Consider the following 22,016-nt stretch of genomic DNA (forward strand, 5'->3'; position numbering starts at 1 on the left):
GGGCCCCGCGGAGCCCTCACTCCTCGGCGGCCCCCAGCAGGTACGGGGAGGTGAGCGCGTGCTCCTGCGTGATGGCCGCCAGCTCCTTGATGAACTCGGTGAAGATGACGGCGCAGTAGACGGCGTTCTTCACCCGCAGCGCCTCGTTCTGCTTCTCCGCCGAGCTCCTGAACAGCGACGTTCCCGTCAGCGCGTGGAGGACCTGGCCGTCGCGCATGTGCTGGAACGCCATCTGTGCCGCCTGCCGCGCCCGCGTCGGGCTGTTGGTGTGCCGCAGAATCAGCTCCCCGATGGATGGCTTGCGGCTCTTTACTGGGGAGGAAAAAAAAACGGGCGCTTAGAGCGAGAGGGCAGCTTTCAGGCGTCGCCAGCTTCTCCATACAGACGAACGGAGCGTATGTGCAAGACCCCGCCCACGAACCCTGCACCCGCCGCCCAAGACCCCGCCCCCACGCCGCAATCTGCTGTCTGAGACCCCGCCCCCGATCAACCGCATTCTATTCATACCAAGGGCCCCAAAACACCCTGCGCAAGTCCCCAGCATCCTCGGCGGCAGAGCTAGAGGAGTCGTATAAGCAGAGCATGCGCGGCCCTGGGGTTTAGTTACCCCTCGGAGCCCCGACGGGTAGGCCGGGGGTATTACCCAGGGTGTCGGAGCGGCGCAGGGCAGGAACGGAGTTCTGGGTGTCGCTCCAGTCCAGCTTCCCGCGGGCGATCAGGAACTTCTTGGCCTTGAAGAGCAGGGAAGGGAAATCATCGCGCGACGCGGCAAACGCTTCGATCTTATTCTTCACCGAGCCGAGCACCTGCGGGGGGCGAGAGGGGGGGAGAGAGAAGAGCGAGAGGGGGAGAGAGAAGAGCGAGAGGGGGAGCGAGAGGGAGACAAGAGGGAGAAGGAGAGGGAGCAGGGCAGATCAGAAACAACTGGTCAGGGCATGGCAAAAGTTTGCGAGAAACACAAAGTGTTAAACCTATAAACTGAGAGGGGGTAGTTAATCGGAGCAGCCACCCTGCAGAGGTGACTCACACATGCACGTGCTTACGGCCCCTGAACTCTCTCACCTGCACGAGGGACTTGACGCTCGGCTGGAACACCATGTTGGTGTTGAGCAGGAAGGAGCGGAGCAGCGGCTGAGGGTGATAGGCCAGCTGGGTGATGATGCCGGTGAGCAGGAAGTTGACGTACAGCGAGTTCTGTAACATGGTCTCCAGCTTGGCGAAGAGAACGGCGATGAACGGACCTGCGCGGGGAACGGATGCGTCAGGGCGGCGGGATAACCCCTCCCCGGACCCATACACCGCCCCTGGACCCGCCCACGCAGACCCCCCCCGGTCCCGCGAGGGCCTCACCTGTGAACGGTTGGCTGGCGCTCGGTGCCCGCAGGGGGCTGCTCAGTGCCAGGGTCAGCGAGTCCGCTCTGCTCTTCGTGGTCTCCGGGGGCCCCATCTCTCCATCGTCGTCTTCCTCGGGCAGGCTGTCCGCGTGGCCCTCGGCGGGGGGCTCGCTGGGCGTCATGGCGGCTCTCATGCTGCTCTCCATCTCCTTCAGCTCTTCCCCCAGCTTCTCGATGCTCACGTGGGAGCCGTTGATCTCGGCCGGGGCTCGGTCCAGGAGCTCGTCTATGAGACTGTCCACGGTCTCCGGGCTGTCTGCGCGCCGCGGCCCCCACGGCCCCCCGTTCTCTGCTCCCGGGGACCCCTCGGCCTCCGCTGCCCGCGGTGGCTCCCTCTTGACTTTTTTCACCTCGACGTCCTCCTCTGACCGCCCCGTCTGGGCGGCCGCCCTCTGAGTGCCGGCGGGGTACGGTTGCTCATCGGCCGGGGCCCCATTAAAGAGAAGAGGGGCGCCCCCCGCAGCGCCAGCTTCTGAACGCCCTCCCTCTCCCACCCCCGCCTGCCCTCCGTTCGGCTGCTTCTCCTCCCCCTCCTCTTGCAGGCTGCGTTTCTTGGTGCGGGGGGTGACATTATGGCGACGCACGTCCCGGGTGAACGGGTGAGGGGAGAAATAGTCTGCGGACAGCGGCACCTCGTCGGGAGTGGGCGGCGACAGGCTGCGGGGGCTCGGCTCCTCGCCGTCGTACGGGGCAGACCAGACCCGACAGGCCGCGGCGCAGCGGTCGATGCCCACGCGGGCTTCCTGAAGGTACTCGAGGTAGTTGGCGTCCAGCTCCGACACCTCGTCCCAGCAGATGCCGCCGTGGCGGGGGCTGCCGGCAGACGGGTCGTGGGGGGAGAAGCTGGGGGATCGCGGGGACGGACCCTCCGGAGTGCTGCCGGGCTGGCGCATGAAGAAGCCCATGCGCGACGGCGTGGACGGCCTCGGCACGGTGTTGACAGATGAAGTGTCGATGCTGGGACTCCCGTGACCTGCGGGAAGAATACAGAGAGAGCTGGGAGAGACCCCGGCATCTGCCACGAGACCGCGGCCCCCCAGGACAGCACGAGCCGAGAGCCCGGCCTCCCCGGCCCCCACCCTCACCTTTGGACCAGGTAGCGTGCTCCTCGTCCTTCTCCGGGGGCTGCAGGACCTCCTTCCGACAGCAGCGGGGGACGAGGGACAGGAACTTGTCGGCCGTCTTTGAGTAGAAGTCCAGATCTCTGACGGCCCTCCTCTGACTCAACATAACGTGGTTACAGGGAATCAGGTACCTGGGGAGGAAAAACACCATTTACCGGCCAGGGGCGGATCACAGCGTCGGGGCGTCAGATCTTTACTACTCCTGCGGGAAACATCCGGCTAACGTGCAGCGGACTGAGCGTCGGACGGGCAGCAGAGACCCCCGGGGGTCCGGCCTGGTGGGGGGGGGTAATTACCTGAGCACCAGCTGCAGGACGACATCTTCACAGTTCAGGTTCAGCAGAGTCCGGAAGAGAGTGAGCGAAACCATGCAGAGCTGCGAGAGAGAGAGTGAGTGAGTGCGAGTGAGCGCGTGCGAGAGAGTGGGAGAGAGTGCGCGCGCGCCACATTCCTGCTCCCACAATGCCCTGGGACACACCGTACGCAGAGTAATAAACAAGCTCCGCCCCCACCCACCCCGCCGCTTTCTTACCCGCGAGTTGCTGGCGATGCGGCTGATCAGGGTGTGCAGGATGGTGCAGTTGTCATGGCGATGCAGCAGGATAAAGCGCAGGAATGTTTTCAGCAACGTCCTCTCGCTGACGCTTCGTATGAAGAGCTCCAGATACGCCGTGCTGGCGATCATCTCCTCGATGGACGTCTGCGGACAGAACGCAGCGTTTAGTGCGCCTACCCCGCGAGCCCGGCCCATCCCCCTCCCCCCCGGAATACCCTACCCAGGAACGGTGCTAACCCCCCAGCTACCCCCCCATGTCCATCTAACCCCAGCTACCCCCTTCCAGTATCCATCTAACCCCCTCCCCCCTCCCGATTGGTTGCGTTCTCACTTTGTGCAGCGCCGGCCCCATCACCGGCACCAGGAAGCCGTTGTGGATATACTCCACCAGCTGGTGCTGAACCACCGGATGTGCCACCTGTCGGGGCAAAAAGAAACATGAGCGGGGGGCAAAAGCACAGATGGGGCAGCACGGAGCTCAGAGACGCGGCAATATCACGATGACACCGCGAAGACATCACCGCGGCTCCCCCGGCACATGCGCGTTACCTGCGTGACGGCGTTACAGAACTCCAAGGAGTTCATGAAGAGAACGATGGAGGAGACGCCGGCCCAGTCGTCCCTGCGCAGGAAGTGCCAGTCATCCCCGCGCACCTCGATCTTCCGTGGCAGTGAGGAGTACAGAGCGCTCAGCCCCGTCGCCAGGATCTGCGGACGACACGGGGTTAAAAGGACGGATGGGTGCACGCTCCGCTCATAGACTACTATAGCCGTGTGTGCGTCGGGCCCCCCCGGGAGCACGACAGGGGCCCCCGGGGCCGGCTTAGGCCTGCGTGTGGCTGCCCGCGGCGTTCCCAGTAAGCGGATGACCGTGGCTCCCGGGGGCCGTGTTATGTGGCAGCGCAGGCACAGCGCCAGCTCATGACCGGCAGCCGGCCCCAGGGCAGGGAGGGGCACATTCCAGGGCTCTGGCTCACAGCTGCTGGCATGCTGGTTACAGGGCCCCGAGCCAGCAGGGCCCGCTCACGAGACAGCGCATGTTCTGGATTAACCAACGCCTTGCCACTGGGGAAGCCTACAGCTATATTTAGTATAACTCCCAGGATGCGCTACTGTGTAGAAACAGATACGGATTATTCTATAGGCACCGCCAACAGCGTATACACGGATACACAGATTATTCTATAAACGCGGGGATCCGCATATAAACAGATTATTCTATAGGGGGCGCAATCCGCATATAAACAGATTATTCTATAGGGGGCGCAATCCGCATATAAACAGATTATTCTATAGGGGGCGCAATCTGCATATAAACAGATTATTCTATAGGGGGCGCAATCCGCATATAAACAGATTATTCTATAGGGGGCGCAATCCGCATATAAACAGATTATTCTATAGGGGGCGCAATCCGCGTATAAACAGATTATTCTATAGGGGGCGCAATCCGCATATAAACAGATTATTCTATAGGGGGCGCAATCCGCATATAAACAGATTATTCTATAGGGGGCGCAATCCGCATATAAACAGATTATTCTATAGGGGGCGCAATCTGCATATAAACAGATTATTCTATAGGGGCGCAATCCGCATGTAAACAGATTATTCTATAGGGGGCGCAATCCGCATATAAACAGATTATTCTATAGGGGGCGCAATCCGCATATAAACAAATTATTCTATAGGGGCGCAATCCGCATATAAACAGATTATTCTATAGGGGCGCAATCCGCATATAAACAGATTATTCTATAGGGAGCGCAATCCGCATATAAACAGATTATTCTATAGGGGGCACAATCTGCATATAAACAGATTATTCTATAGGGGGCGCAATCTGCATATAAACAAATTATTCTATAGGGGCGCAATCTGCATATAAACAGATTATTCTATAGGCACCGTCAACAGCATATAAACAGATTATTCTATAGGCACCGCCAACAGCATATAAACAGATACACAGATTATTCTATAAACACAGGGATCCGCATATAAACAGATTATTCTATAGGGGGTGCAATCCAAGTAGAAATGGATACAAAGATTATTCAATAGGCGCTGCGATTCGCATATAAACAGACAGATTATTCTGTAGGCACCGCTGTCCGCGTATAAAAAGATTATTCTATAGGCACTGCAATCCGCATATAAACAGATAAACAGATTATTCTATAGGCGCTGCGATCCACGTATAAACGGAAACACCGATTATTCTATAGGGGTGCAATCTGCATATAAACGGATACAGATTATTCTATAGGGGGTGCGATCCGTGCAGAAACGGATACACAGATTATTCTATAGGGGGTGCGATCCGCGTATAAATGGATACAGATTTTTCTATAGGGGTGTAATGTGCGTATAAACGGAGAGATTGTTCTATAGGGGGTGTAATATGCGTATAAACGGATACAGATTATTCTATAGGGGGTGTAATATGCGCATAAACGGAGAGATTGTTCTATAGGGGGTGTAATATGCGTATAAACGGATACAGATTATTCTATAGGGGGTGTAATATGCGCATAAACGGAGAGATTGTTCTATAGGGGGCGCTCCCTCACCGGGCAGAAGAAGGAGTTCTCGGTGATGTACTTGGCCATGGTCGGGTTGCTCGAAGACATCGCCATGATGAGGAGCAGAGCGTCGCGGGCCTGCTGCCCGATTACCCCCTCGTGGTGAATGAAGGGCACCAGAAGCGAGAAGATGAGGAGGTTGGCGGCCCCGTCTCGGCCCACCGGCTCCAGGAAGAAGAGCTCCAGCGTGGAGGGCTCCCGCGCCAGCGTCACGCACAGCTGGTTCAGCAGCAGCACCAGGTTATTCTCCAGCACGGGGGCCGCCGGCCCGGGGGAGAACGTGCCCAGGAGGGTGACGAGCGGCCGCAGCACCGGCTGGTACCGGAGCAGGGGCTGCCGGGATTGGCTGATCAGCATCTCATAGAGCTTCAGCTGCTCCACCTGCAGAGGGAGACGGAGAGTCGCGTGACACCGTGTACACCGGCATACGGCAGCAAAGGGGTTAAATCGGGGGGGGGGCAGAGCACGCGGGGGGTGCTTCCGGGGGTCCAGGACCGCACCGTTCCCGTACCTTCTTATCTTCCGTGAAGTCCCGCTGTAAATGCCACCGAAGTATTCTCTCCAGGATGCCCTCGGATGCCATGTACCCCAGAATGGGCCCCGGGCCCTCCCCATCCCGGGGCTGCTCCTCGGCCAGGAGGCTCACCATCTGATAGGTGTTATTGCGCACGCAGCTCAGGTCGTCGGGGGTCACCGCGTCAGACGAGGATCCGTGACGTTCCAAGATCCGAAGAACCTGTTAGAGAGGAACAGCGGTGAGCGTCCGGCCCGCCGGGGGCCTCGCCTTCTGGGGGTCCGGACACCCACCCCCTTTGCCCGGCGCAGCCCCCCCCCATCCCATTGCCCCGCGCAGTCTGATGGCACTCACCTGGGACCAGTGGTTCTTGAAGACCATGAGGCAGGTTTCGGGGTCCGCGGTGACGGGGGGCTGGGGGTTGGCATTGCGCCCAGACTTAGTGGCCGCCCCGCGGGGGTTCAGCTTGCTGAGCCAGCTCATCGTGGCCTAGCGCTGACGGCTTTGGTGCTGGGATCGGCTGGACGGGGAAGGGGGCTTTAGGTTCATCGGGGGGCTCGGCTGCTCATCCAGTCTGTAGGTCCGGCTGCGCCATGCTGCCCCCGAGCTCTGCTGAGGGGGGGGGGGAGAGATGGGGAGAGAGAGAGATGGGGGGAGAGAGAGAGATGGGGGGAGAGAGAGAGATGGGGGGAGAGAGAGAGAGATGGGGGGAGAGAGAGAGAGAGATGGGGGGAGAGAGAGAGAGATGGGGGGAGAGAGAGAGATGGGGGAGAGAGAGAGATGGGGGAGAGAGAGATGGGGGGAGAGAGCGAGATGGGGGAGAGAGCGAGATGGGGGAGAGAGCGAGATGGGGGGGGAGAGAGCGAGATGGGGGAGAGAGAGAGCGAGAGCGAGATGGGGGAGAGAGAGAGCGAGAGCGAGATGGGGGAGCGAGAGAGAGCGAGATGGGGGAGAGAGAGAGAGCGAGATGGGGGAGAGAGAGAGAGCGAGATGGGGGAGAGAGAGAGAGCGAGATGGGGGAGAGAGAGAGAGCGAGATGGGGGAGAGAGAGAGAGCGAGATGGGGGAGAGAGAGAGCGAGAGAGGGATGGGGGAGAGAGAGAGAGAGGGATGGGGGAGAGAGAGAGAGAGAGGGATGGGGGGAGAGAGAGAGAGGGATGGGGGGAGAGAGAGAGAGAGGGATGGAGAGAGAGAGAGAGAGGGATGGGGGGAGAGAGAGAGGGATGGGGGGGGAGAGAGGGATGGGGGGGAGAGAGAGAGAGGGATGGGGGGAGAGAGAGAGAGGGATGGGGGGGAGAGAGAGAGAGGGATGGGGGGGAGAGAGAGAGAGGGATGGGGGGGAGAGAGAGAGGGATGGGGGGGGGAGAGAGAGAGAGGGATGGGGGGGAGAGAGAGAGAGGGATGGGGGGGAGAGAGAGAGAGGGATGGGGGAGAGAGAGAGAGAGGGATGGGGGAGAGAGAGAGAGAGAGAGAGGGATGGGGGAGAGAGAGAGGGATGGGGGGAGAGAGAGAGAGGGATGGGGGGGAGAGAGAGAGAGGGATGGGGGAGAGACAATCAGCCCAGCCAAACAAAGCATCACTAGAACGAGACGCGGGGTATAGAAGTTTCATTTACGGGTTATTCTCGTCGTGCGTGCGCGGCCCGTCCATGCTCTTTGCGGACTAGAGGCAGGCAGACTGGGGTGGGTAACAGCTGCTCCCCCGACCCGAGCTGTGTGGCAGTTACCGTGGTGACGCCGGCTGCGTGTTTATGGGATTCACTGGTTAAGGTTCCTGCGTTGGGGGGGTCGGACCCTCGTAACGCGCAGGGAGCCCAGGAGAGGGTTTAGTGAATAAGGCCCACAGAGCCAGGTAGATCCGCCTCCAGGAAGTGGCCGGAGGGTAAACATCTTCCTGCCTCACCTACCCTTACCTGAGACGGACTCTGCCCTCCACACCAACACAGCCTGCTCCCTCCGCACAGCTCCACCCTCTCCATGCGCAGCACTCCCTGAGAGGACCTTTGCACCGCCGCACCTGGGGCCACACATGCCTCTCACGATGACACGTCCGCCACGGCCCCCGCACCTGTGACAGGCCGCCGGGTCCCCCCGTCTGTGACACGCCGCTACGCCCCCCCCCGTCTGTGACACGCCATGTTATTAGTGCAGAGAGCCGGCCACCTCCACGAGACCCTCCAGATCCGCCACTCCGGCAAACCGATTATCTGACACTCATACCACCCTCTACCCGTCAATAGATTGTAAGCTCCAGGGCCCAGGGCTCCCTGAGTTCCCACTTTGCCCCCACTGAGGGTGCTTCTCTGGGTACGATAAAGCAGCGCCTGCGCACTCCCATCACTCCGAGCCAAACGCGGCAAACCGGTGAGGCCAGCGGCTCATATGACCGGGCTGCAGAGCTGTGACGGGGTACCGGGCCGCCTCCCCACCATGCGCAGAGCTGGCAGAGAAGAGGTTAAAGCGGTTAGTGAAAGGCTGCGCGGCATGCAGAGCGGCACCGAGTATCACCGCCATCCAACGGCTTCCTGCAAATTCCAGTCATTCCTCAGCTCCCTGAGGAGCCCCTCCCGCCACTCACACTCACAATACCACAGCACGGGAGGAAAAAGCATGTTATTTCCCCAACCTGCACCAGAGCAGCGGCCCCAAGCGGCCCTTCCACGCCGCGATGGGGGTCTGTGCCAGAGGTAAACCCCAATACCCCCCCTTCCCAAATCAGTGTGAGGGGGGGCAGAGCCCAAGTAGGGGTTGGGAGAGGAAGGGGAGCCCCCGGGTGCATAAACACGCAGCGCACACGCTAACACCGGTGCATAAACATGCAGCGCACACGCTAACCCCGGCGACATAAACACGCAGCGCATACGCTAACCCCGGCTACATAAACACGCAGCGCACACGCTAACACCGGGTGCATAAACACGCAGCGCACACGCTAACACCGGGTGCATAAACACGCAGTGCACACACTAACCCCGGCTACATAAACACGCAGCGCACACGCTAACACCGGGTGCATAAACACGCAGCGCACACGCTAACACCGGGTGCATAAACACGCAGCGCACACGCTAACCCTGGCTGCATAAACATGCAGCACACACGCTAATGCCGGGTGCACAAACACGAAGCGCACACGCTAACCATGGCTACATAAACACACAGCGCACACGCTAACCCCAGGTGCACAAACACGCAGCACACACACTAACCCTGGGTGCACAAACACGCAGCACACACGCTAACCCCGGCTACATAAACACGCAGTGCACACGCTAACGCCGGGTGCATAAACACGCAGCGCACACGCTAACCCCGGCTACATAAACACGCAGCACACACGCTAACACCGGGTGCATAAACATGCATCGCACATGCTAACCCCGGCTGCATAAACACGCAGCGCACACGCTAACCCCGGCCGCATCAACACGCAGCGCACACGCTAACCCCGGGTGCATAAACACGCAGCGCACACGCTAACCCCGGGTGCATAAACACGCAGCGCACACCCTAACACCGGGTGCATAAACACGCAGCGCACACGCTAACACCGGGTGCATAAACACGCAGCGCACACGCTAACCCCGGCTACATAAACACGCAGCACACACGCTAACACCGGGTGCATAAACATGCAGCGCACATGCTAACCCCGGCTGCATAAACACGCAGCGCACACGCTAACCCCGGCCGCATCAACACGCAGCGCACACGCTAACCCCGGGTGCATAAACACGCAGCGCACACGCTAACCCCGGGTGCATAAACACGCAGCGCACACCCTAACACCGGGTGCATAAACACGCAGCGCACACGCTAACACCGGGTGCATAAACACGCAGCGCACACGCTAACACCGGGTGCATAAACACGCAGTGCACACACTAACCCCGGCTACATAAACACGCAGCGCACACGCTAACACCGGGTGCATAAACACGCAGCGCACACGCTAACACCGGGTGCATAAACACGCAGTGCACACGCTAACCCTGGCTGCATAAACACGCAGCACACATGCTAACGCCGGGTGCACAAACACGAAGCGCACACGCTAACCACGGGTGCACAAACACGCAGCACACACACTAACCCTGGGTGCACAAACACGCAGCACACACGCTAACCCCGGCTACATAAACACGCAGTGCACACGCTAACGCCGGGTGCATAAACACGCAGCACACACGCTAACCCCGGCTACATAAACACGCAGTGCACACGCTAACCCCGGGGGCATAAACACGCAGAGCACATGCTAACCCCGGGGGCATAAACATGCATCGCACACGCTAACCCCGGCTGCATAAACAAGCAGCACACACGCTAACCCCGGCCGCATAAACACGCATCGAACACGCTAACCCCAGGTGCATAAACACTCAGCGCACACGCTAACCCCAGGTGCATAAACACGCAGCGCACACGCTAACCCCGGCTACATAAACATGCAGCGCACACACTAACCCCGGCTACACACAACCCTGCGTGATACTGCCCCACCTTTATCAGCAATGGGGCAATTGCATGCGAAGTCCCGCGCAGGTCTGTCCGTTCGGGGGCCACGCCAGCTCGGCAGGCCGGTTATTAAACCCCAACCTGCAGCCTCTGGGCGAGTCCGACGCGTCCTCCCCCACACGGCGAGGGGTTAATAATGATCACCTTAGGATTGGCGGTGCGTCCCTTTAAGACTCCGGCGTCAGGCGTGTGACACGCATTCACTGCAAGGTCACGTTAGTTGACACGGCATGCAGGATACACACGTGTACACACCCCCCCCCGTGACAGGAACTAAACGAGGAGCGAGAACATAGAAGACGGGACAACTATTTAGGCGGCCGGGCCCTCTGCACCGGGATCACACGCGTGTCTAAACGTGTTACCCACAGCTGTGTGACAGGAGCCGCGCAAAGGGCTGATGTATATAACCCCGACACCCCCCCCCGTTTAATCCGCTCCCCGGCCTCTTCTTCCCTTCCCTGCGGACAGCGGGTTCTAGAAAGGGTTAAACAGGACTCTCCGCTGCTCTACCACCTCTGCTGGGAGCCTGAGGTGATCAGCCAAGCAGTCTGACAAAAAATGACCCCATCTGGGGTAACTAACCTGATACCCGCGGGACCCGCATTTACACAACCGCCTCTCAGTCCGGCCGGGGGCCGCAAAAGTCTGCCGGCTTTGGGGTCGCCTCTCACCTCCTAACCAATCCGAGAGCCGCGTCTCCATCAAGGTGTAAAGCACCGAGTCCACCCGCGGCACCCCCCCCCCGGCTCCTGAATCTAAGACGAGAGCAACGACTGATTAATGTTTCAGTCTTTACAGACTAGACGGGGGCCGGATGGGGGCCGCCCTGCCGGTATAGATCATAGGGGCTTAGGGGGCAGTTATGGGTAACTCAGTACTTTAAGCGTGCACATTAAGGGGGTAATGTCTCTTGACCTCACGTCACTGATGACCTCACGTCACTGATGACCTCACGTCACTGATGACCTCACGTCACCGGGAGCTCTGCCCCTCCCTAGAGACGGCCGCAACTGAACCCTAAAAATAGACATCGCTAAATAATACCCCCCCCCCGCCAAACCGACCCTTCACGGGTAAATAATACCCCCCCACCATACCGACCTTTCACGGGTAAATAATACCCCCCCACCATACCGACCTTTCACGGGTAAATAATACCCCCCCCGCCAAACCGACCCTTCACGGGTAAATAATACCCCCCCACCATACCGACCTTTCACGGGTAAATAATACCCCCCCCGCCAAACCGACCCTTCACGGGTAAATAATACCCCCCCACCATACCGACCTTTCACGGGTAAATAATACCCCCCCACCATACCGACCTTTCACGGGTAAATAATACCCCCCCCCGCCATACCGACCCTTCACGGGTAAATAATACCCCCCCCGCCATACCGACCCTTTACGGGTAAATAATACCCCCCCGCCATACCGACCCTTCACGGCTAAATAATACCCCCCCGCCATACCGACCCTTCACGGCTAAATAATACCCCCCCCGCCATACCGACCCTTTATGGGTAAATAATACCCCCCCGCCATACCGACCCTTCACGGGTAAATAATACCCCCCCCGCCATACCGACCCTTCACGGGTAAATAATACCCCCCCGCGCCATACCGACCCTTCACGGGTAAATAATACCCCCCCGCGCCATACCGACCCTTCACGGGTAAATAATACCCCCCCGCCATACCGACCCTTCACAGGTAAATAATCCCCCCCCACCATACCGACCCTTCACGGGTAAATAATACCCCCCCGCCATACCTACCCTTCACGGGTAAATAATACCCCCCCCCCCGCCATACACACCCCCTTCACGGGTAAATAATACCCCCCCGCGCCATACCGACCCTTCACGGGTAAATAATACCCCCCCGCCATACCGACCCTTCACAGGTACATACCTCACAGCACCCAAAGCCAACCACCAAATCACAGCCCCCCGAAAGCAAATTCCCCCATAAAACAGCCCCAAAGCCAACCCCCCAGGGGCAAATACCTCCAAAACCCCCCAGGCACCCCTTCTCAGGTAAATGCCCCCCAGACACCCTTCGTGAGTAAATACCCCCAGACACCCCTTCGCAGGTAAATACTCCTCAAGATACCGTATTCGCAGGTAAATACCCCTCGAGATACCCCATTCGCAGGTAAATACCCCCAAGATACATCATTCACAAGTAAATACCCCTCGAGATACCCCATGTGCAGCTAAATACCCCTCAAGATACCCCATTCGCAGGTAAATACTCCTCGAGATACACCATTAGCAAGTAAATACCCCTCAAGATACCCCATTAGCAGGTAAATACCCCTAGAGATACACCATTAGCAGGTAAATACTCCTCAAGATACCGTATTCGCAGGTAAATACCCATCAAGATACCCCATTCGCAGGTAAATACCCCCCGAAAACACCGTGAACTGCCCCATTACTAATGCACACTTCAAACATACCCCCCAGAAAGGGCAGAGCGGGCACTGCTGCCCCAGCCCCCACACACACCTGCTGCCCGGTGCCCTCAGCTGCTCCCCTCCATCTTGCTCTGCTGGGAAGGTGCAGGACGAGGACGCATTGGACACCCACAGCTTCTGCGCACGCGCGGACCAAACCCCGGGGCGCAGCCACAGCTGCGCAGAGCATGTCGGGAAATGCAGTCCAACAGCCTGACAGCAGGGCGCACGGCGCGAAATGTAGTAATTTCATTGGCTGGCAGGTGGCAGCGCAGGGATTGTAGTTCCTGGGTCTTTCACTTGAACGGTCTGAGCACTGACATAAACTACATTTCCCGGCGTCAATGATGCCCTCGCGTGGCCGACTGGCAGTAAATGGTGCCAGCAGGACTGAGACCGTTCCACCCGTGGCTCGGGTGGCGGGGGCAGGAACCGGGGGACTCATGGCTCCTGGGGACACATGGCCTTTAGGGGGACACAGGAAATGGGTGTCTGGTTATGTTAACCCACTCATAGCCGGGCTGTGCTTAGTATTTTGTGGAAGTGATGTGGCGCTATGTCCACAGGGCGAGCCGACCGGCCGTGTAACCTACGGAACATATATCCAGAAATATGAGGACCGGCCCTCGGGGGCCACATAATAACATTCCACGAGATAAAGAAGAAAATGTGCGTTATAGTGACACGAGAACCAGAGCCAAGTGCGAAAATATATACACCATGTCTTCAGATTCCACGAAACTCTCTGACAGAGGGATGCTGACCCCTGGGGGCCGGACATAAACCGGCCCCTCTGCAAACCTGGAAGGAGCCCTGGTTTTTACCCCAGTCTCTGGGGGGAGGGATATTCAGATTCTCAGGGTTTTTACCCCAGTCTCAGGGGGGGGGGGCAGATTCTCAGGATTTTACCCCAGTCTCGGGGTGAATGGGCAGATTCTCAGGGTTTTTACCCCAGTCTCAGGGGGGGGGGGCAGATTCTCAGGATTTTACCCCAGTCTCGGGGTGAATGGGCAGATTCTCAGGGTTTTTACCCCAGTCTCAGGGGGGGGGCAGATTATCAGGATTTTACCCCAGTCTCGGGGTGAATGGGCAGATTCTCAGGATTTTACCCCAGTCCTGGGGTGGAGGGGGCAGATTCTCAGGGTTTTTACCCCAGTCCTGGGGGTAATGGACAGACATTGAAATGCAACACAAGAGTGTGAGTGTCACTTCAGCAGTCACTAGTTTAATATGTGTGTTACTCTGGGAGTCATTTGCTGAGTGTGAGTGTCACGCGTTACAATGGCAGTCACTTGCTGAGTGTGAGTGTCACGTGTTACTCTGGCTGTCACTTACTGAGTGTGAGTGTCACGCGTTACTCTAGCCGTCACTTGCTGAGTGTGAGTGTCACGCGTTACTCTGGGAGTCATTTGCTGAGTGTGAGTGTCACGCGTTACTCTGGGAGTCATTTGCTGAGTGTGAGTGTCACGCGTTACAATGGCAGTCACTTGCTGAGTGTGAGTGTCACGTGTTACTCTGGCCGTCACTTACTGAGTGTGAGTGTCCCGCGTTACTCTAGCCGTCACTTGCTGAGTGTGAGTGTCACGCGTTACTCTGGGAGTCATTTGCTGAGTGTGAGTGTCACGCGTTACTCTGGCCGTCACTTGCTGAGTGTGAGTGTCACGCGTTACTCTGGGAGTCACTTGCTGAGTGTGTCAAGCGTTACTCTGGCAGTCACTTGCTGAGTGTGAGTGTCACGCGTTACTCTGGCCGTCACTTGCTGAGTGTGAGTGTCACGCGTTACTCTGGCAGTTGCTGAGTGTGAGTGTCACGCGTTACTCTGGCCGTCACTTTCTGAGTTTGAGTGTCACGCGTTACTCTGGGAGTCACTTGCTGAGTGTGAGTGTCACGCGTTACTCTGGCAGTCACTTGCTGAGTGTGAGTGTCACGTGTTGCTCTGGCAGTCACTTGCTGAGTGTGAGTGTAACTCGGTTTGATGGTAATCCCCGTTGGGGAGGAGACGCGGCCGCTCATTACGCGTAGTTACGGTCTTTTAGCGCTGCAGTTAGAGGCTCAGGTGCGTCTCGGTCCCCGGGGGCCGCTGGCTCCGAGCCTGGAAGTGTTGCTAAGGTTTGGCTGTGAGGCAGGTTGCGTGGCTCGGTCTGAATCCTCCATCGATTGGGAAGCGGAGGTCGGGGGTGCGGGGGGGGTGACGAGTGCCCCTTACTTCAGTAAGAATGGATACCCTGACGCAGATGATGGCCCAGCGGGGGCAGCGCATGGAAAAGGAAGAGATCAAGTCTTGGAGCAAACCCATGGAGACTACTGTAAACCCCAGGTATGGAGAGCACGGCGTCAGCCCTTAACCCAGCGTCCCCACGTCTGTTCCGTGATGTCCGTGGGCTGATGGTGGCACGGGGGGGGCTTTGGTGGTTGTCTGGTAGCCACAGAAATGGCCGCACAATTAAAGTTTGTAAGGGTTGGGGTGCCATCGGGTGGCGCTCCTGCAGTCGCGTTGGTGATCGGTCAGTGATCGGTGCCGGCGCGTGTAGAGGTAGAGGAGAGGAGAATGGTGTCTCGGAGAGAGACAGGCTGGGAGAAGTGAGGAGAAGAACATCTCATCGAGTTCCACCACGTCCTGTTTCTTTAGCACCCAGAAACGCGCCTGGATCCTGGACCCGTCGGGCGACTGGTACTATTCCTGGCTCAACGTGATGGTCATTCCTGTCGCATACAACTGGGTCGTCATTATCTGCAGGTAGGAGGACATCTTGACTTCTACTCTACCCAACCCTAACCTCTCTCTCTCATGAATTCCTCGCTCGCCCCTCTCTGTTACCCTATTGCCCTTCTTGCTCTAATCCTCTCACGTGTTCAAGTGTTGGGTGGTGGCAGTTCCTGGGAAGAGGTATCCTGAAAGCAGGATAGAGAACAGGAGAGCCCGGGGCAAGAAAGGGGCTTAGATAGAGCAGGGACCCCATGGACCCGTTGGAAGTGATGAGGAACGTGGCCATCTGAGGCCAGTCATGAGTTGAGGTCGGTGGTAAGTGGGGTTTGTGCCCAGAATTACCTGGAGGTCAGGGATGTTTAGGTCGTGTAGTTGGACCAGAAGCAGGAGCCTGGGAGTGAGGTAAGAGGTGAAGTGCCCCGGTGCCCGTGCATGCGCTAATAATACCGAGTGCAGTTACCGTTTGTAACGGAGACGGGCGGTCTGTGGTGGAGGTCCCTGGCCATGGCTGCTGATCTCCTTCTCAGGTCCTTCAGGATCGGGACGTATTTTGGGAACTCGTCACCCCTCGTAATGAGGGCAGGGCGATGGGCATCGGATAAACCAATAAACAGGAGTATTTATACAAAGTGACCAATCAGACGAGGTGGAATAAATTATACTCTAAACAGGGATAGGGTGACTAATGATTCCCTTCTCTGGGGGGGTGACTGAGAGGGGCGCCTATTTACCCCCATGTTATTCTGTGTGGAGAGGAGGACCCGTGAGAGCGGCACCTACCCCCGTATCTCTCACTGACTCTCTCTCTGCGTATACCCAACCCTCTCGCTGACTCTCTCTCTGCGTATACCCAACCCTCTCGCTGACTCTCTCTCTGCATATACCCAACCCTCTCGCTGACTCTCTCTCTGCGTATACCCAACCCTCTCGCTGACTCTCTCTCTGCGTATACCCAACCCTCTCGCTGACTCTCTCTCTGCGTATACCCAACCCTCTCGCTGACTCTCTCTCTGCGTATACCCAACCCTCTCACTGACTCTCTCTCTGCGTATACCCAACCCTCTCGCTGACTCTCTCTCTGCGTATACCCAACCCTCTCGCTGACTCTCTCTCTGCGTATACCCAACCCTCTCGCTGACTCTCTCTCTGCGTATACCCAACCCTCTCGCTGACTCTCTCTCTGCGTATACCCAACCCTCTCGCTGACTCTCTCTCTGCGTATACCCAACCCTCTCACTGACTCTCTCTCTCTGCGTATACCCAACCCTCTCGCTGACTCTCTCTCTGCGTATACCCAACCCTCTCGCTGACTCTCTCTCTCTGCGTATACCCAACCCTCTCGCTGACTCTCTCTCTCTGCGTATACCCAACCCTCTCGCTGACTCTCTCTCTGCGTATACCCAACCCTCTCACTGACTCTCTCTCTGCGTATACCCAATCCTCTCGCTGACTCTCTCTCTGCGTATACCCAACCCTCTCGCTGACTCTCTCTCTGCGTATACCCAACCCTCTCGCTGACTCTCTCTCTGCGTATACCCAATCCTCTCACTGACTCTCTCTCTCTGCGTATACCCAATCCTCTCACTGACTCTCTCTCTGCGTATACCCAACCCTCTTACTGACTCTCTCTCTGCGTATACCCAACCCTCTCGCTCTCTCTCTGCGTATACCCAACCCTCTCACTGACTCTCTCTCTGCGTATACCCAACCCTCTCACTGACTCTCTCTCTGCGTATACCCAATCCTCTCACTGACTCTCTCTCTCTGCGTATACCCAACCCTCTCGCTCTCTCTCTGCGTATACCCAACCCTCTCACTGACTCTCTCTCTCTGCGTATACCCAACCCTCTCGCTGACTCTCTCTCTGCGTATACCCAACCCTCTCGCTCTCTCTCTGCGTATACCCAACCCTCTCGCTGACTCTCTCTCTGCGTATACCCAACCCTCTCACTGACTCTCTCTCTCTGCGTATACCCAACCCTCTCGCTGACTCTCTCTCTGCGTATACCCAACCCTCTCGCTGACTCTCTCTCTCTGCATATACCCAACCCTCTCGCTGACTCTCTCTCTCTGCGTATACCCAACCCTCTCGCTGACTCTCTCTCTGCGTATACCCAACCCTCTCACTGACTCTCTCTCTGCGTATACCCAATCCTCTCGCTGACTCTCTCTCTGCGTATACCCAACCCTCTCGCTGACTCTCTCTCTGCGTATACCCAACCCTCTCGCTGACTCTCTCTCTGCGTATACCCAATCCTCTCACTGACTCTCTCTCTCTGCGTATACCCAATCCTCTCACTGACTCTCTCTCTGCGTATACCCAACCCTCTTACTGACTCTCTCTCTGCGTATACCCAACCCTCTCGCTCTCTCTCTGCGTATACCCAACCCTCTCACTGACTCTCTCTCTGCGTATACCCAATCCTCTCGCTGACTCTCTCTCTGCGTATACCCAACCCTCTCACTGACTCTCTCTCTGCGTATACCCAATCCTCTCACTGACTCTCTCTCTCTGCGTATACCCAACCCTCTCGCTCTCTCTCTGCGTATACCCAACCCTCTCACTGACTCTCTCTCTCTGCGTATACCCAACCCTCTCGCTGACTCTCTCTCTGCGTATACCCAATCCTCTCGCTGACTCTCTCTCTGCGTATACCCAACCCTCTCACTGACTCTCTCTCTCTGCGTATACCCAACCCTCTCGCTGACTCTCTCTCTGCGTATACCCAACCCTCTCGCTGACTCTCTCTCTGCGTATACCCAACCCTCTCGCTGACTCTCTCTCTGCGTATACCCAACCCTCTCGCTCTCTCTCTGCGTATACCCAACCCTCTCACTGACTCTCTCTCTGCGTATACCCAACCCTCTCACTGACTCTCTCTCTCTGCGTATACCCAACCCTCTCACTGACTCTCTCTCTCTGCGTATACCCAACCCTCTCGCTGACTCTCTCTCTCTGCATATACCCAACCCTCTCGCTGACTCTCTCTGCGTATACCCAACCCTCTCACTGACTCTCTCTCTCTGCGTATACCCAACCCTCTCACTGACTCTCTCTCTCTGTGTATACCCAACCCTCTCACTGACTCTCTCTCTGTCGCTCTGATCCTCTCTTTCTCCTGCTTTCACTGTCTCGCTTATTCGCAGTAATCCATTCACTCTCTCCGGCTTATCCTCAGGAGAGCGCTGGCATCTTCGGGGCCACATCAGATAAAGCCAGGTGGCCCCCTTGCCCCCACTTCGGGATGTGCACTCACACTAACACCCACACTTTCATACTTATACTAAACCATACTCACTCTATCACTCACTCACACGTTACCTGGCCCGAGCCTTTCCCTATGGCTGCTCACACTCGGTTATAATTCGGGGTCGGGTAACGACGCATTACACCGGCTCGTCCAAGTCGGTCTGACCCTGTTTGAATAATTTAGACCGGCCAAGTAGGCGACTGCCCCCTGCCCCCACTCTAAATACCCCCCATTATGTGCAGACAGCCCTTAGCCGCTGTTTTCTTCCCAGGTCCTGCTTTGCGGAGGTTCAGTGCCGGTACCTGGGCGTCTGGCTGAGTCTGGACTATTTGTGTGACCTCCTGTATGTGATGGACATTATCGCCAGCTTCCATACCGGTGAGTATCACCACAACAGGGGGCATTCTGGGTAATAATGGGTCCTCTATAGTGGCCAAGGGACTTTGTCTTTGAAACATCCGTCACCCAGAGGGGGGAACTACATCAAAAACAATAACAATCACAGGGGGACACGCGCAGGGGCCCTTGCGGCCAGCGGGGGGAGGGGACACGCGCGGGGGCCCTTGCGGCCGGCGGGGCGGGGCATGCCTATCACTTTTGCAGAAACATTTGTTACAGACGTGCCGGGGAAGCCGCGTTGCTGACCTCCTGCAGTGAAAATACCGAATTGTTCAGCGCATTTCTATAAGTTCGTTGCACGCAATACGGGGGGCAGCAAACAAACCTTCCTTACCCCACAGTACCTCCGCCATGCTAAATGTAGCTGTCCCGGTCTTCTTTGAACCTCTTGCCCTTCTCCTAGGCTTTCTGGAAGAAGGGGTCCTGGTCACCCACCGGGGGCAGATTGCTAAGAAGTATATGCTCTCCTCCAAATTCCGCTGGGACGTCCTCTCCGTGCTCCCGACTGATTTTCTCTACTTCAGGTTTGGAGTCCACACTCCAGCCGTGCGAGTCAATCGCTTCCTGCACTTCCACCCCCTCTTCGAGGCCTTTGAAAGAACGGAGACCCGCATCCCTTACCCCAACGCCTTCCGGATCTGCAAGCTCATGGCCTACATCTTTGTGGTGATCCACTGGAACAGCTGCATCTACTTCGCTTTATCCAGTTACATTGGCTTCGGCAAAGATGAGTGGGTCTACCCCAACATCACCGACCCCGACTTTGGACGGCTGGAGCGACAATATCTGTACAGCTTTTACTTCTCCACCCTCATCCTCACCACCGTTGGGGACATTCCCGCTCCCATGCAGGAGGAGGAATACATCTTCATGGTGGTCGATTTCCTCATCGCGGTCCTTGGCTTTGCTACTATCATGGGGAGTATCAGTTCCATCATCTCCAACATGAACAACGCGGACAAGGCCTTCTACCCGAACATTGACCAAGTGAAGCTGTATCTGAAGATGTACAAGGTCAACAGATCCTTGAAGAAGAAGGTAATCTCTTGGCACCATCATCTCCAGATCAACAAAAAGCTAACCAACGAGAATGTGATTCTGCAGCACCTGCCCGAGAAGCTCCGGGTCGAAGTCGCCGTAAGCGTCCACCTGCCAACGCTCAGCAAAGTGCAGATCTTCCAGCATTGTGAGAAGAGCCTGCTGGAGGAGCTCGTTCTAAAGCTGAAGCCTCAGGTCTACAGCCCGGGGGAGTACGTCTGCAAGAAGGGGGACATCGGGAGGGAGATGTACATCATCAAGGAGGGCAAACTGGCCGTTGTCGCGGATGACGGGGTGACTCAGTTCGCCGTGCTGGGGGAAGGAAACTACTTTGGAGAAATCAGCATCCTGAACATTAAAGGTGAGGTGAACCCGGAGGTAGTAAGAGCTCGAGATAAGCGTGAAGCTAGAGCTGGCCTAAGATGGGGTCAAGCAGGTAGAAGAAGCGGCAGACTAGATAGGTCGTGGCTCTTCACGGCTTTCTAGGTCGTCGTAATCCTGGAGCGTAATGAGAATGACCAAAATCTGTGACTTTCTGACCCTCTGTGTAGGTAACACGTCGGGGAACCGAAGAACCGCCAACATCAAGAGCATCGGCTATTCCGACCTGTTCTGCCTCTCCAAGGAGGACCTCACGGAAGTGCTGACCGAGTACCCGGGCGCCAAATCCATTCTGGAGGAGAAGGGGCGCGAAATCTTGCTAAAAATGAACAAGCTGGACGAGCGTTTGGCGGACGAGCTGGCGGCCAAACAGCAAGAGCTGGAGGAGAAGGTGAGGAGGCTGGAAGCGAACCTGGAATCCCTGCAGACAAAGCTGGCCCGACTCCTGGCCGAACTGGAGTCCAGCGCCGTGAAGATGTGGCGAAGGGTTAAACGCCTGGAGTGGGAGATAAGCCTGTGGGAAGAGGGGCCCTCCGAGGGGGCCGAGTCTGTAGACTAGGCTGATATCTGGTTGAATGGCAGCTATGATGTGCCGCTGGAGGCACTGGGGAGAGACGTGTCCGCCATATGAACCTAGAACCCTGCTTACACCAGAGGAGTCCTCCGGCGGAGGGGCCGTATTCGGAGGGGGGAGACCCATAAATACCATTATATGTTACCGCATCGTAACCTGGAGAGTCCACCGGGGTCTGTATGATAAGAGGAACCCCCGCCGACTCTCTATCCTTCTGATATTATTATTGTTTATTGATTTATATAGCGCCCTCATATCCTGTAGCGCTGTACATAACGATCAGTACGTCACTTAACAATCTGAACAGGAGGGCGAGGAGGGCCCTGCGCGAAGGAGCTGACAATCTAAAATACCAGCTCTTCTCCATCGTAGCTCTTTGTGACGTCTGCTGGGCCCCTTCGCTGATCCCACGACCACTGCAGCACCCACCGTGTCCAGAGCTCCTCCTAGACGGGCAGCCTGGGCTCTCCCGCCTGGAATGCTGCCCCCGGCACGTGGCGTCAGGCTTGGAGA

At 57.3% G+C, this 22,016-nt stretch overlaps 2 protein-coding genes across 3 annotated transcripts; one reads left to right on the forward strand and one right to left on the reverse strand.

Moving 5' to 3' along the window:
* FHIP1B (FHF complex subunit HOOK interacting protein 1B) lies at positions 1–13,292 on the reverse strand. Of its 2 annotated transcripts, none has more exons than XM_053456755.1 (13): positions 13,206–13,292; positions 6,528–6,782; positions 6,171–6,395; positions 5,648–6,040; positions 3,624–3,782; positions 3,406–3,492; positions 3,051–3,218; positions 2,815–2,894; positions 2,480–2,649; positions 1,351–2,367; positions 1,063–1,241; positions 644–806; positions 1–312 (listed from the first exon to the last, which is right to left on the reverse strand). In XM_053456755.1, the coding sequence occupies exons 2-13, from the start codon at positions 6,654–6,656 to the stop codon at positions 17–19; spliced, it is 3,066 nt and encodes a 1,021-aa protein (XP_053312730.1). In that variant the 5' UTR covers positions 6,657–6,782; positions 13,206–13,292; the 3' UTR covers positions 1–16. The 2 variants fall into 2 exon arrangements, with proteins under 2 accessions (XP_053312730.1, XP_053312731.1); XM_053456756.1 differs by having other exon boundaries at positions 13,157–13,245.
* A 2,077-nt stretch (positions 13,293–15,369) lies between these two features.
* CNGA4 (cyclic nucleotide gated channel subunit alpha 4) lies at positions 15,370–21,548 on the forward strand. The gene is made up of 5 exons (XM_053456757.1): positions 15,370–15,470; positions 15,783–15,890; positions 19,383–19,489; positions 19,914–20,909; positions 21,100–21,548. Exons 1-5 carry the CDS (start codon positions 15,370–15,372, stop codon positions 21,486–21,488), a joined length of 1,701 nt encoding a protein of 566 aa, XP_053312732.1. The 3' UTR covers positions 21,489–21,548.
* The last annotated feature ends 468 nt before the right edge of the window (positions 21,549–22,016 follow it).

The sequence above is a fragment of the Spea bombifrons genome, chromosome 2 (assembly GCF_027358695.1).
Source record: "Spea bombifrons isolate aSpeBom1 chromosome 2, aSpeBom1.2.pri, whole genome shotgun sequence".
NCBI lineage: Eukaryota > Metazoa > Chordata > Amphibia > Anura > Pelobatidae > Spea > Spea bombifrons.

What these genes read in the sequence shown, in the direction of transcription:
- CNGA4 (XM_053456757.1), top strand. Translation starts at nt 15,370, where the DNA reads ATGGATACCCTGACGCAGATGATGGCCCAGCGGGGGCAGCGCATGGAA. An exon ending in TGGGTCGTCATTATCTGCAG is followed by an intron (nt 15,891 to 19,382) that starts GTAGGAGGACAT and finishes TTTTCTTCCCAG; the next exon opens with GTCCTGCTTTGCGGAGGTTC. An exon ending in CAGCATCCTGAACATTAAAG is followed by an intron (nt 20,910 to 21,099) that starts GTGAGGTGAACC and finishes CCCTCTGTGTAG; the next exon opens with GTAACACGTCGGGGAACCGA.
- FHIP1B (XM_053456755.1), bottom strand. Translation starts at nt 6,656, where the DNA reads ATGAGCTGGCTCAGCAAGCTGAACCCCCGCGGGGCGGCCACTAAGTCT. An exon ending in TGGGGCCGGCGCTGCACAAA is followed by an intron (nt 3,219 to 3,405) that starts GTGAGAACGCAA and finishes TTCTGTCCGCAG; the next exon opens with ACGTCCATCGAGGAGATGAT. An exon ending in GCACGCTACCTGGTCCAAAG is followed by an intron (nt 2,368 to 2,479) that starts GTGAGGGTGGGG and finishes TTCTTCCCGCAG; the next exon opens with GTCACGGGAGTCCCAGCATC.